Here is a 13,187-nt window from a genome sequence, read left to right on the forward strand (position 1 = left end):
AGCGTCACACCTCCAACCCCCCTCCTTAGCGTCGGCACAAAGGAGTTATAAATCAGATCGCATCATAATTAAGCAACATGAAGCAGCGGACAAAATTGCTCGAGCTGCAATCGCTTGTGGCCTGCATTGTTGTGTTAGCATGCTAATGTTAGCACACTTTGGTTAACTTTCTTCTAGTTCTTGACTAAAACAGCTTTACACACAAGGCCGTCCCGCCCATGTAAACATGATGTAAACACAGCCCGACAACAGTACAGATGGCAGGACTCGAGCTTCTCACTCATTGTAGACAGTCATGACTCAGAGACATTTACAGAGGAGATATTTGGTTTCTGATATGTTTATGTGTAAAATGTCACACATTCTTCCTTTAAGTCTGAAATGAAACATGATGAACTTGACAAAAAATGCAACTGATGAAGATAAAAAAAGGTTTGAAAGAGCAACACAGTTAGATTTTGACAAAAAAAGAACTGTTGCATGAACAAACACACGACCATCATACTCTTAACCTGAAGAAGAAGAAGAGAGGAGTGTTTGGATAAGAACACATCAACAGTCAGACTTTGTGTTTGTTCCTTGTTTTCCTTTTAATTTGCAGAAGTTTTCTTTTTACAAAATCAACAAAGAGAGAATGCTTTTCAAGGCATGAATAAATACAAACTTTTGTTTTTTGTCCAAGACTTTGATTTTGTCAGGACAACAAAGAAGGCAACAGGTGATACAACATGATAAATTATCACTGCAAAAAAAAAGCCATAATGTATCTGCTTTAGGCACTGCATGTCCAGCATAAAGTACATCAGCACAACAAACTGTAAACTGCGTTTCATTGCATAGCACACACTGCCCCCTGCTGGTTGTTTGATGCAACAACAAACATGCATAAATAGAAAAGGCACAGTAACCTGAACAATAATACACTGCAGGTTATTCTAAACAGTCTACATTACATGAAGCTCTTTGTATCATATAGCAGCGGCGCAATTCAGCAAGTTGACTTTTTAATCTCCATATATTATTATCTTTTAAATTAAATAATAGAACCAAACCCATCAGGCACTGACTGTAGTAGAAATGCAATGGCAGAAAAAAAAGATGTTTCATAGCATCTTTGGTTTAAACACATGATGTTATCTGCCTTTAGAGGGGACCTAAAGGAGATAACATGATCTGACTCCCCAGCACTTTGGATGAAGAAGTAAAAGCACCAGCAGTAGATATTTAGTTTTGAGTGCTGCCTGCTCCAAAGTCAGGCTGGATTGCAACAGCGACAAACACACTGACATACGTTCTTGTGAGGCTGCAGCTACGAGGGACTTTAATCCTTATTATGATTGCATATGGCTTATTGGTTTGAGTCAAGGTAAATGCATTACACTTCCTTCTCTCTGCATATTTTGTTCTGATGTTACAACCTTCAGTTCAATAGCAACCTTCAAAAGCCGAGGTTCAAGGTGCTTCTGCAGGTGCATGTATTGATGGATGATATGTTGTAAATAGAGAGATGAAGAATTGACAGACGAAGCATCAGAGTCCAACACTATGCTGAGAGTTTTTGGCTTCCACACATATGTGTAGTTCAACATCAACATGTTCATAATGTCAACAAAAGAGCGAGGATTACTGGTGGACAGAGAACCGATCGCACGCCGTATGGTCTGCGCTCACAGGATTATAAACGCCGTCACCCCACCCAACTCGCTCACGCTGAATTTTCCTGACTATTTCCTCGATGTGCTCTCACATCAGCTCATCCCGACTTCATGAGAATAATTTACAAGTACAGTCAGAGTGAAGAATGCTGCTGTTTGCGTTCACACATACAGCTCGTCTCACTGTACAAGTGAAGTTTCTGAATCATGTCTTTGAGGGGGAGAAAAACTGGTTTGACGAGACCATTTCTAAACAAAGGCAAAGCCACCTTAATCCTGGAGCCAGATTCCTGACCTGGTTGTTGGACAGGTGAGTTTCAGGGCCAGACGTCAGAAACATTTATCTTTTTTATGATATTTGAGTGTTGACTTAAGAATTACACAAAAGTCAACATATCATCTTCTTTTTTCTTGTTTCTGCAACTTTTTAAGATCCAAACCCTTTTTACATGTTAATCACAAAGCTGCTGCTTAAGGTCCACTACAACACATTACATCATATTATCTGTTTTACAAGCAGAGCAGAGTTCACTCTCTCTCTGATCCCTTTTCTTACAGTGTCATGCAGTGGCCTGGTTAGATTAGTCTGATCAAAATGAGAGACAAATACATCTCATTTATAAAGCATATCATTGAGGTACTGTTTAAAGCAGCAGATATGTTTAATTGTGATTGAAGGAAAAGCCCAGGAGAAACTCATCAATTTGACAAAGGCTGGATTCTCTAAAGGCAGACATGAAGGATAAAAATATCCTGAAACTGAAGCAGGTAGCCTACATTCCTTTTATCATTTGCACCTGTGCTTTTCCTTCTGTGACACGTCAACATGTCCTCTGAGACAAAGACCGGTTTCTTTTAGTGAGTGGGAAAAGTGAAAAGGTTACCATTTGAATTTTTCTGAGTTACCAATCATCACCCAGCACTCCCGACCTAATGGCTGTGTCTCCAATGACTTTGTGTCCTTTACAAAAGGCTACTTGTGTCATTATTTTAAACTTTGTTTCAAGCTCCCATACGTGTTAATCTCCTCTTTCAGCAGCTAGAATGACCCTGGGAGAAGTCCTGCCAACTGTGCAGCAGTTGTGACGGATTAAAGCCGTTGGCGATGAGCAGTTTGTTAAAAGTGCACCTGTCGTACTCCAGATTCTGGATTTGGAACAAGTTCCTGAGGAAGAGCAGGCTGCGGGAGTACACGGGCCTGACACCCAGCACACGCAGACACAAACCCACATAGACGTCCTCCAGGGGGATCATCCTAACAAACCTGGATGCCCAGGAGATCCTGGCAGCCAGGTCTGCAGAGAACACATACCCGGCTCCAGACACATAAGGCGGGAAGCTGTCCTTGGGGTACAGCTCCTCTGACACATGCCACTTGCTGTTGATGTCCCGCCTTGGCTTGCCGTCCCATATCACTGAGCCGGTGATGAAGCCCTGCCTGGGAGAGCCCCCCAGGCGTCTCATGAGGTAGAACACATTCACAAAGATGTCGGCGTCCACTTTCATGGCATAGGAGACATTTGGACAGTGGGTCGCCAGCCAGTTCATCATCATCATAGTCTTGATTGTCAGGTTCTGATAACTGTCCTGGAAGTTCATCTGGATGATATCTGCGTGTTTCCTGCTCTCCTCCTCCAGCTCCTTCTGGCTCCTTGACCCCTGTCCCTCCTCAGGTAAGCCCACATAGAACAGGGTAAGGGTGTCCTGTCTTGGAGCACCCCATGTTTTTCTGATGGCTTCCCTTGCTGCAGCTTCCAGAGGTGCAACTGGTACCATAAACACCAGAAAGGGCTTTTTGTCTTCGCATACAGACGGCTGGTTGAGAAGATAGCGGTATGTTTCAGGGGATATGACTCTGTACTCCTCCGCGGGGAGGGGACTTGGCTCTGCCGGATGTTTACTCTGTGTTACTCTGTCCACTAAGATCTGAACAGAGAGGACAAGCGCAATGAAAAAGCCGAGTAACTTCACTAACCTCCAGGAGGAAGTTATCCCCATTGCCTTAGCATGTCCGCTTCACTCTGTGCTGCTGGAACAAGTCCGACATGAAACTGTAGAGTCAAGGTAATCCCCCTCCCTCCTCTGACCCGCCGCTGCAGCACGCGGAATGGGGAGGGGTCTGATCAGAGGAGGTCCGACTCTTTCTCATCACTGTTCTTATTGGATATCCCGGGAGGCACATGGACTTGGTCTGCCGTGATTGGAGGTTGGGACACAAACAGCACCATCTGCTGGATGAGCGCGCGAAGTACAAATATATACAAATATAAATAGGTTGTTTTTTAGATTTATTTTTTTATATTATTCTGTTTTATTATTATGAAAAACATATAAATATAGATTGTTGTTGTTTTTTGTATTCATCGTCACAAAACAGTATTCAGATATGTTCATGCTTTTCAGAAGAAGTACACTTCTTATAAATTATAACCTAAATATAAATGTGCATTACTTTTACTAGGAATGTTTTCAATTTACTGTTTTGTTTTTCAGGTTGCTATTATGAAGAAGCCTAATTATTGTTATATAATTCTGTATAATTGGAACACCATTTTGGATTTTGCTCATGCTTTATTAAGGAAAATAAATACAAATATAAACATGTTTGCAAAATGAACAATAGAGAGGTGGAGACAACAAACTGTGCGCCATTTCCTCCGTCACTTTAATTAGTTTGCCTTGATCATCCTAAAATATAAGAAACATGTGAGGGTCCATGACCTCTATGTTTGGGCTATTTATACATTTCAGCAACAATGGAAGATTGAGTGCCCCGGATGTGTAACAATATTTTTTCCAGGTCCAAACACCATCCCCGATTTAACCTGGGACAGACTGTAGAGCAAAATGCCCCTCAGGGATAATAAAGTTTACCTTGAACATTGAACCTCATTGATATCAAGAGGTGACTCATCACAAAGTAAAGAACAGAACATTGAACTGAACACATCTTTAGTCCTAATAATCTGAATGTTTCCATTCAGTGTTCATCCTGAAAGCCTGTGCCATGAAGGGAATCTAAACAGATGTATCTCTCATGTGGCTTATCTGTAAAATAGTTATCACAATAAACTGAACACACATGACACAATATGAGCCAAAGTACTTCAAACACTGATCACTCTTTGTAAAAGAGTAAATACATGTCACTAACACATATTGACCAGTGGGCACCAAACTGGAACCAGAATCCAGTGGAAATCAGCTGCTTTATTCCTATAAAAAGGTTTAATCAATAGTATAAAATCAAAGAAGCACATATGATTATAAAATATATGACAATGATAGTAGTGATGCAGGTGGAAACTAACTTTGAACAACATGTGTTTGCTGAGAAAGCCTTCAATCTCTGAAAGACCATTTTTATATCAGTCAGATAAGATTATAAACAGAAGTGGAAACATTCATTCAAAAAAATAGTGTTGTGCAGCACTCCAGACATTCTGCTGCTTCGGGCTATCCAATGAGAACTGTGACGGGGAGGGGTCGGACATGTGAACCCTCCTTTTATCACTCTCTGCCCAATTCCGCGATCCGCGGCGAGGACCGTCCGGATGGCGGCCGCTAGTCCCAGCAGGACGAACCAGGAAATGGATTTCTACCGGAGACGGCATGGGGCGGTCAGGAGGGAGGTCCACAGCTGTGGGTATGATGTCATAGGAGCCTCTTTCTGATTGGTTGATTTCATAAATAATTCAAACAGAACTCAGGACTTCAGATAACGAGACAGCAAAAAAAAGAGACAGTGTAAGATCTATGTTCAGAACCATCAACAAGGAATACAGATCATTTTAAGAAATAAAGTTTTTTATTTTCTCCCCAAAATAAACTCTCTGTTCACGTTACAATAAATTATTAACTCTTAGTAATTATTTAATCTGGCAAGATTTTATAACAAGGAATTCAACTTTTTCAACTTTATTTACAAAATGTTAAATACATCAGGATTCAATGACAGGAACAAAGTTATAATCGAGGTACTACAAATAAATATATAAAACAATGATAACAAAAAAATTGAAAAATAAATCAATAAACAGACCATTTAAGAAAAAACAAAAATTACAATTCAAGTATATCACAAAAAGCTTTGTTTTCAGGGCTTTAGGATTAGTGCAATAATGTAATGTCTCCAGGTAGGATTTGAAGTAGGACATAAAAACAATATTGCTGGGTTTCTGTTTAAATAATGTGCTTGTATGAATATGGAATTATGCTATAAATTTTTTTTTGTAGCAGTAATTCATCATCAAAAAGACCAAACAATAAATATTCACTTTTGAATCTAAGTTGAACATCTCACTTTTGATTCAAAAAAAGGTTTAAATCAGTCCAAAAAATGTGACTTGAAGGACAGTCCCAAAAAAGGTGAGTTAACGTTTCGTCTGCAACGTGACAATATATACAAAGAGGGTCAATGCTTAGTCGATACTTACCAAGAGATGAATTCATTGGATAGCACAAAATCTTCCAAGACACTTCTCACACCTTATTTGACACAAAATATTTCCTTGGTAATATCCAAGTCTTTTTCCAGTCAATGCCAGTGTACAGATTAGTCCATTCAAACATAGATGGAGGTTTACTTCTGGTGTCTCTCTAAATTATTTCTCTTATACATTTGTTATTCATTTTAACACTTAGAAAAGGATCCTCGTCAAACGTGTCATGATGCCCATCATCCCTCACATAAATGGACAGAAGAATTTTTAAACTGGACGGGGTAGCATCAAATACAAAAAGCATATTCCCGAGGGAGTACAGGGGTTTAAAACATTGAAAGAAACTCTTCATAGGTTAACAACTGACCCTCCATGTTGAACAATTGATGGACAAGTAGTATGTCCTCTTCAAACCAGTTCTTAAAAACAGAGATTTATGTTTAAAACAAATATCCTTGTTATTCCAAATATAGTGTTTATGAGGGGAGAAATGATGTCTGTATAACAGAGACCAGGAGAGGAGCAGCTGTTTATGAAAATTAGAGGTTTTATTGGGAAGTTTTTCAATATTGTAATTACATCTCAAATCCATGCTCCCAATTACTATACAAGGAATACAACTTTGTAAATGATTCTTGTGCTGAGTGATGATATCACACATATTGTTTTTTTGTGTGTGTGTGTGTGTTTTTTCATTTCTGTGTATGAATGTGTGTTTAGGAGAGGTGTCGCCTTTGTTTTTTCTTTCTTTTTAATTACTGATTCTGGACACTGGACAAAATGTCAATATTATTTGTTTTGTTTCTACTTTTGTTGTAAATGATGCAAAAACTAATAAAAACTTGACTTACAAAAAAAAAAACATTAAAAATGGCTGCTGCATTGTTGTCAGAGAAGCCAGCACTTCAAAATAGCATATTTCCTTAAAGTCTGATGATACAGTAAGGTATTTTAAAAAGCTTTTAAAATCATTAAAAATGGAACAAAAACACAAGTCTAGGTAGAGGCAGTCTTCTCATATTCAGGGAAATATGTGATGAACAAATCCAAAAAGACATTATTAAGGAAGGAAAACCTGAAATAGAATAAAAGCTTTGAAACATGATTTCTATTTATTTTTTATTTTACAGGGACATTGCATAAACATTTCAGTAAATATGCCAGAGTTAGCCAAAAAGCTAATTTTCATCTGTTGTCCCTGGCCAGATTTTATAAAAGGCTTCCGGAAAAAAAAAAAATCAAACATCGCTAAAAGCTACAAAAACAAATATTAGTAAAAGCACGTATTCAATAACCTACTAAAGTAAATGTAACGTGCACACATCAAGACAACATGTAACACTATATACAATAAACACGTACAAATTACAAATTACACAAGGCCACATAAAAAACATTGAGTGAGCTATACCTGAAGCTCACCTCAACAGACAACTAACACGCAGGCTACATTCATTTAAAAAACAGGACACATTCATCAACAACCAGACACAAGAGGGCAGCAGCGAGCGGAACAGGTTTAGTGCTGGCAGATGTGGTTATCAAATAGCCACTGTTTCAGATTTGAACCAAATGAACAATATGTGTTGCTCTCTCTGATAACTGTTGGGATGTTGTTCCATTCATGTGAGGCTGTAACAGAAAAGGCAGACTGACTAAAAACACACTTCCTTAGAGGAATAATGCAGTCGCCTCTTGAGACACCCCTCGTAAAGTGATATGTGTTTGTTCGTATGCTTACAAACTCTCTGGGTGGGGAGGAGCCAAACCATGTGTGATTTTATAAAGGAGGCATGCATTTTTGTGTTCATCATGTTCTCCCAGCTCAGGAGGTTGTATTTTTTGAGGATTGAACAGTGGTGGAATTGCTTTGGTTTTTTGTCTAAAACTTTTATTGTCTGTTTATACAAAGACTGTAGTGGTTTTAATGTGGTGTGACTTGCCTGAGACCAGCTTGTCAAACAGTAGGTCATATATGAGAAAATCACTGAATACATGTACATCTTGGCTGCTTCAGTGGACATGGAGTTTCTGATAAATCTGAAGTTGGCAAGGTTAAATTTAATTTGTATACAGACATTTTTTACATGTGCTTTAAAGTTCAGGTTGGAGTCAAGTATAATGCCAAGGTATTTGAATTCTTTTACAATCTGTAGTTTTTCTCCTGACACAAGTATATCTGGATCTATGTTTGAGTGATTTGTTTTAGTGAAGAACATACCAACAGTTTTAGACACATTAAGTTGCAGACAGCACTGATTAAGCCATAATGTAATTTTGACCATTGCGGTTGTTAGTTTTGAAGCAACTTCTGCTTTTGTTAAACCATGCACATACAAAACTGTATCGTCAGCATACATTTAATAAAAGTGGGCCCAATATAGATCCCTGCGGAACACCAGTGGACATGTAGAGGGTGTCAGATTGATAATTAAGTATTCTCACACTTTGAGAGCGCTTGGAGAGATATGATTCTACCCATTTAAGTGCATCAGCAGAGAAATTAAAGGTGGATAACTTAGATAGAAGAACCCTGTGATTTACAGTGTCAAATGCTTTTCTGAGATCCAGAAAGACAGCACCAACAATGCCACGGTTATCTAGCAGTGATTTGATTTTTTCAATGAAGAAGCAATTAGCTGTTGAGTGGTTGGATCTGAATCCAAACTGCATTGGATGCAGGTGATAAGAGCTGTTGTTCAGGTGATGTATAATTTGCTCAGCTGCCCATTTCTCTGCAACTTTAGACATAATAGGAAGAATGCTGATGGGCCTATAATTGCAGGGTGAATGGGGATCACCATATTTGTAAATTGGTGAAATAACGGCAGATTTCCACACCCTTGGCAATTCACCCTGTGATATTGAGAGATTAATGATTTTGGTGATGGGTTTGGCTAATGCTGCACCAAGATCCTTAACCATTGTTGTGTCCAGCCCAAAATCATCTTTTGCTTTTGATGGCTTGACGGATCTAGTAATTTCTGTGATCTTTGATTCACTAACATTTATAAAATGGAAAGCTGGCTCTGTTTTGTTTACCAGGCACAGATTAACCTACTTAGCAGAGAAGCTCTGTGCAATAGTTGCTACAGAATTGACAAAGTATAGATTAAGAGCTCCAGCTACTTCAACAACTCCTTAGTCAGGTTTCCATTCAGGCAAAGTTCAATTTGTTTTCCTGCTTTGGTTTGTTGACCCAGGAGCTTTTTTAACTGACTCCATATTAATTTATGGACTCACTAATTATTGTCATAAAAAAAATCAGCCCTAGCCTTCCTCAACTTGTTATCACCTTAGTTCTTAACATGGCAAAATGAAATATGTCATGGAACAATCTGGTCTTAATGTCCATTTCCAGTGCCAGATCTTGCTCTTTCATCAGTTTTAAAATGTCTGCATTTATCCAGGGAAAACTGTTCTTTTTATTCCTATACTTAAACTTAAGAGAAAATTCTGTGATGACACTATGCACTTTACCTGAGAATATTTGACTGCCCTCCTGCAAGTTTTTTCCTAAGAGCAAATAATTCCAATTGACGCTATTTATAGTGTTTTTAAAACATTCCTGCTTGTTGTTGTGATGTGATGATGTGTCTGTAAATTTAGTTAGTAGAAAGTTGTATGTTCTTCATCTGTATGTAGGCCTACTTCTATGTCCCAATAAATGAATCAAATGTTAAGGTCTCCATTCTGACTTTAAATTAGTCCCTGAAACTTCAGCAGGAGGAGAAAATCCACAAAGTTGCTTTCTTTTGGTATTTCTACCAAAGGTCCTGTTACATATATAGTTACTGTCCCACTCAAGAGCCACACATACCTGCTTTGTCTTATTTTGAACACTATTTGGATCGTTCCTAAAGGCTTTCATCATTTGTGTGTGCTTTTTGAAGTGCTTGATCAAATAAATAGTAGATGTTCATAACTTCATGTTTACTGTTTTGATAATCATTATTGATTTGATTTTAAGATTTTTTTATCATTTATAACTTTCTTCATTTCCATTAATACAATTCTCCAAGACCCACAAAACCACAAGAACTATATCAACTCTCCGATCATATTGTGTGACGTCACTAGCAGGCGCAGGACCCTGAGTCCATCTGAATACCTGAGCACATCTGGTACCTACACCGACGGGGATCTGAAGCAGGGACCTTCAAACTGTGAGTCAGAAGAACTAACCCCTGAACCACCGTGTAGCCCAGTCTGTGAAATGTCTGTTTGAAGACTACTTGATCAGAATCTCAGCTATGAAAAAGAAAAGAATAATGATCTCATTGATTTCATACTTCAGAGTCCATTTTTAATCAATTTAAGTTGAAACAACAACATTTTTTCTACAAAAAGAAATAATTCTATACATTTAATTTGAGATGTTTCTAAATAAAATGAACAAAGTGGTGAAAACATAATATCTACATGAAAGAAAAGGCCTGGTGCTTTCTCTCTTAAGACCCTTTAATTAGAACAAAAACAATCAGTACTCATTGTAAACACATTTAAAGTGAAGAAAAGTTGAAATGTTCATGCAGAGAAAACGTCAGTTCAGCTGAACAAAAATCCTCATGAGCAGTAAAGCCTCTGTGACTAAACAGAAACAGCTAAAGAGAGTTATTTAAAGAGACTCAAACATTTACAGAACAAGTGAGAAGATGTCAAAGTACCGCCCATAAAGTTTGATTGACAGGTGAACAATTTAACCACAATCAGCTCTCAGCAACTAACATCAATAATGATCAAGTTGAAGGATTAAAGTTTAACCCACTGTTCCTTTAAATGACTTCTGTCTATTTCAGTTTACACAACTCAGCACTAGATCCAGTTTTAATCCAAAATCCAGCATGTAGAGGCTGAGTGAATGTGGTCTGGACTCTGTGGAGGAGAGTCATGGTTTCAGAGATGGTGTAGAAGGACAGAATACCTGCTCTGTGATCCAGGTACACTCCTACTCTGGAGGACTGAGGACCTGAGACACGAGTGCGGACATTGTTGTACCAAAAGTTATATTTGTTGTTGTAACATTCTAACATCCAAGATTTGTCATTCCGTCCAAATCCACATTCAATCCCATCTCCTGCTCTGCTGATATTCTTGTATGCGACTGCTACACGATCTCCTCCTCCTCTCTCCACTTCCCAGTAACAACGTCCAGCCAGACTCTCTGGACTCAGGACCTGATACCACACAGTGAATCTGTCTGGGTGACTAGAATAAGACTGTTGTTGACCCGTGCGTGTTACTTTTCTGTTTCCATCAGATAATAACAGATATGTGTTTGCTGTGTTTGGATCCAGTGTGATGTCACATGAATAGTGTAAGAAGTCAGCTCTGGTCTTGGGCTGTGGCTCTGACAGTAAAACATCCACTTCAGTCACTCTCTGTGAGATGTTTGTCCATTTCTCTCTCAGGACGTCCTCTAGTTTATCTCTGACTTCTGACACAGCTGCTGTCACATCCTCAAAGAACCTCAGAGGACGGATATTGATGCTGGATGAGTGTGTAGATTCACAGAGTGGTGACAGTGAGGGGTAGTCGTGTAGAAACTGGTTGTGGTCCTGTGTGTGTGAGAGCTTCTCCAGTTCAGCGTCTCTCCTCTTCAGCTCAGTGATCTCCTGCTCCAGCTTCTCCTGAAGCTCTCTGACTCGACTCACTTCAGTTTGCTGCTGGAATCTGACCTGCTGCTTCACATCAGAGCGTCTTTTCTCCAGGAGACGGATCATCTCTGTGAAGATCTTCTCACTGCCCTCCACTGCTTTATCAGCGGAGCCATTGATATCCTCCACCTCCTGTTGAAGCAGCTTCACATCTTTCTCTCTGTCCTGGATTCTCTGCTGGATGTTTTGTCGACTCACCTCCAGCTCTCTCTGCTTCTCGGTCCTCTCTGCTGCAGCTGAGACTGTGTCGTGGCCTTTATGTTCATCCACAGAGCAGAGATAACAGATAGACTGCTGATCAGTACGACAGAACATCTTCATCACCTCATCATGACGAGAGCAGACGTTCTCCTGGAGCTTCTTGGAGGGCTCCACCAGCTTGTGTTTCTTCAATGGAGCCACTTCAAAATGAGGCTGCAGGTGTTTCTCACAGTAAGAAGCCAGACATTGCAGACAGGACTTTTGAGCTTTCAGTTTTCTCTCGGTGCAGAAATCACAGGCCACATCTTCAGGTCCAGCATAGCAGTGATCAGCAGGAGCAGCTTGGAGTCCAGTCTTCTTCAGCTCCTCCACTAAAACTGCTAACATGGTGTTTTTCACCAGGACAGGCCTCACTGGGAAGGTCTGCCTACACTGAGGGCAGCTGTAGATTTTCTTCTCCTCCTCTTTATCCCAGTGGGTTTTAATACAGTTCATACAGTAGCTGTGTCCACAGGGAATAGTCATCGGATCCTTCAGTAGATCCAGACAGATCGAACAAGAGAAGGTTTCCCGGTCCAGCTGAACTCCTTTCTGCGCCATTTCTCCTCTCAGTGACAACAACTGTCTGAGTTTCACTTCCTACTACATTCACCACTGATTTACAAATCATGTGTGTTTGTGCTGTGAATGTGAGCTCGTGTTGGTTACACCCATCTGCAAACTGTAGATCTAAAGGGGAGGGAACCAGGAAATTCTGGGTCAGAGTGGAGCTGGCTGTGTTTGAGAGCAGGCAGGAGAGGGAGGGGTTATCAAGCTCTGGTTTATTCCAGGAAGAGGAGCAGCACTGTACATTTTCAGCTTTGTTTCCTCATTCCTCGTACATTTAATGGTCTTGTTTTCCTTCTTCTTATTGCTGGACATCAATGAAAAAAGTAGCTTGGCATGCATTCTTGTTAAACTGTCAGTAGCAGTAGTCATGAAGTCATTTTTTTATGATGAGAGGAAATGTTTTTAGACATCACTTTGGTCAGAGCATCAGAGTGGTCCAGTCAAATCTTTTCTCTGAAAAGTAAAGATGGTTTATTTCAAATCATCTACAATATATTTGAAGTGTTGTTTGTTAAGCACAGATGTAAATTAATGAAAACATTTTCCTCTTTCTCTGCAGAAAAAACCCTCTCTTCTTTAGAAATGCCTGCTCATCTGGAAACAGGAAAACAAGAGGATCAAGT

At 39.5% G+C, this 13,187-nt stretch overlaps 2 protein-coding genes across 2 annotated transcripts; both read right to left on the reverse strand.

The window, feature by feature from the left end:
* Positions 1 to 581: 581 nt before the first annotated feature.
* Positions 582 to 4,179, reverse strand: LOC109993918 (beta-1,3-galactosyltransferase 2-like). The gene has a single exon (XM_020647066.3). It carries the CDS (start codon positions 3,651 to 3,653, stop codon positions 2,688 to 2,690), a length of 966 nt encoding a protein of 321 aa, XP_020502722.2. The 5' UTR covers positions 3,654 to 4,179; the 3' UTR covers positions 582 to 2,687.
* Positions 4,180 to 10,377: 6,198 nt separating this feature from the next.
* LOC109994412 (tripartite motif-containing protein 16-like) lies at positions 10,378 to 12,623 on the reverse strand. The gene has a single exon (XM_020647734.3). It carries the CDS (start codon positions 12,553 to 12,555, stop codon positions 10,888 to 10,890), a length of 1,668 nt encoding a protein of 555 aa, XP_020503390.1. The 5' UTR covers positions 12,556 to 12,623; the 3' UTR covers positions 10,378 to 10,887.
* Between the last annotated feature and the right edge of the window lie 564 nt (positions 12,624 to 13,187).

Source organism: Labrus bergylta, chromosome 2 (genome assembly GCF_963930695.1).
Source record: "Labrus bergylta chromosome 2, fLabBer1.1, whole genome shotgun sequence".
NCBI lineage: Eukaryota > Metazoa > Chordata > Actinopteri > Labriformes > Labridae > Labrus > Labrus bergylta.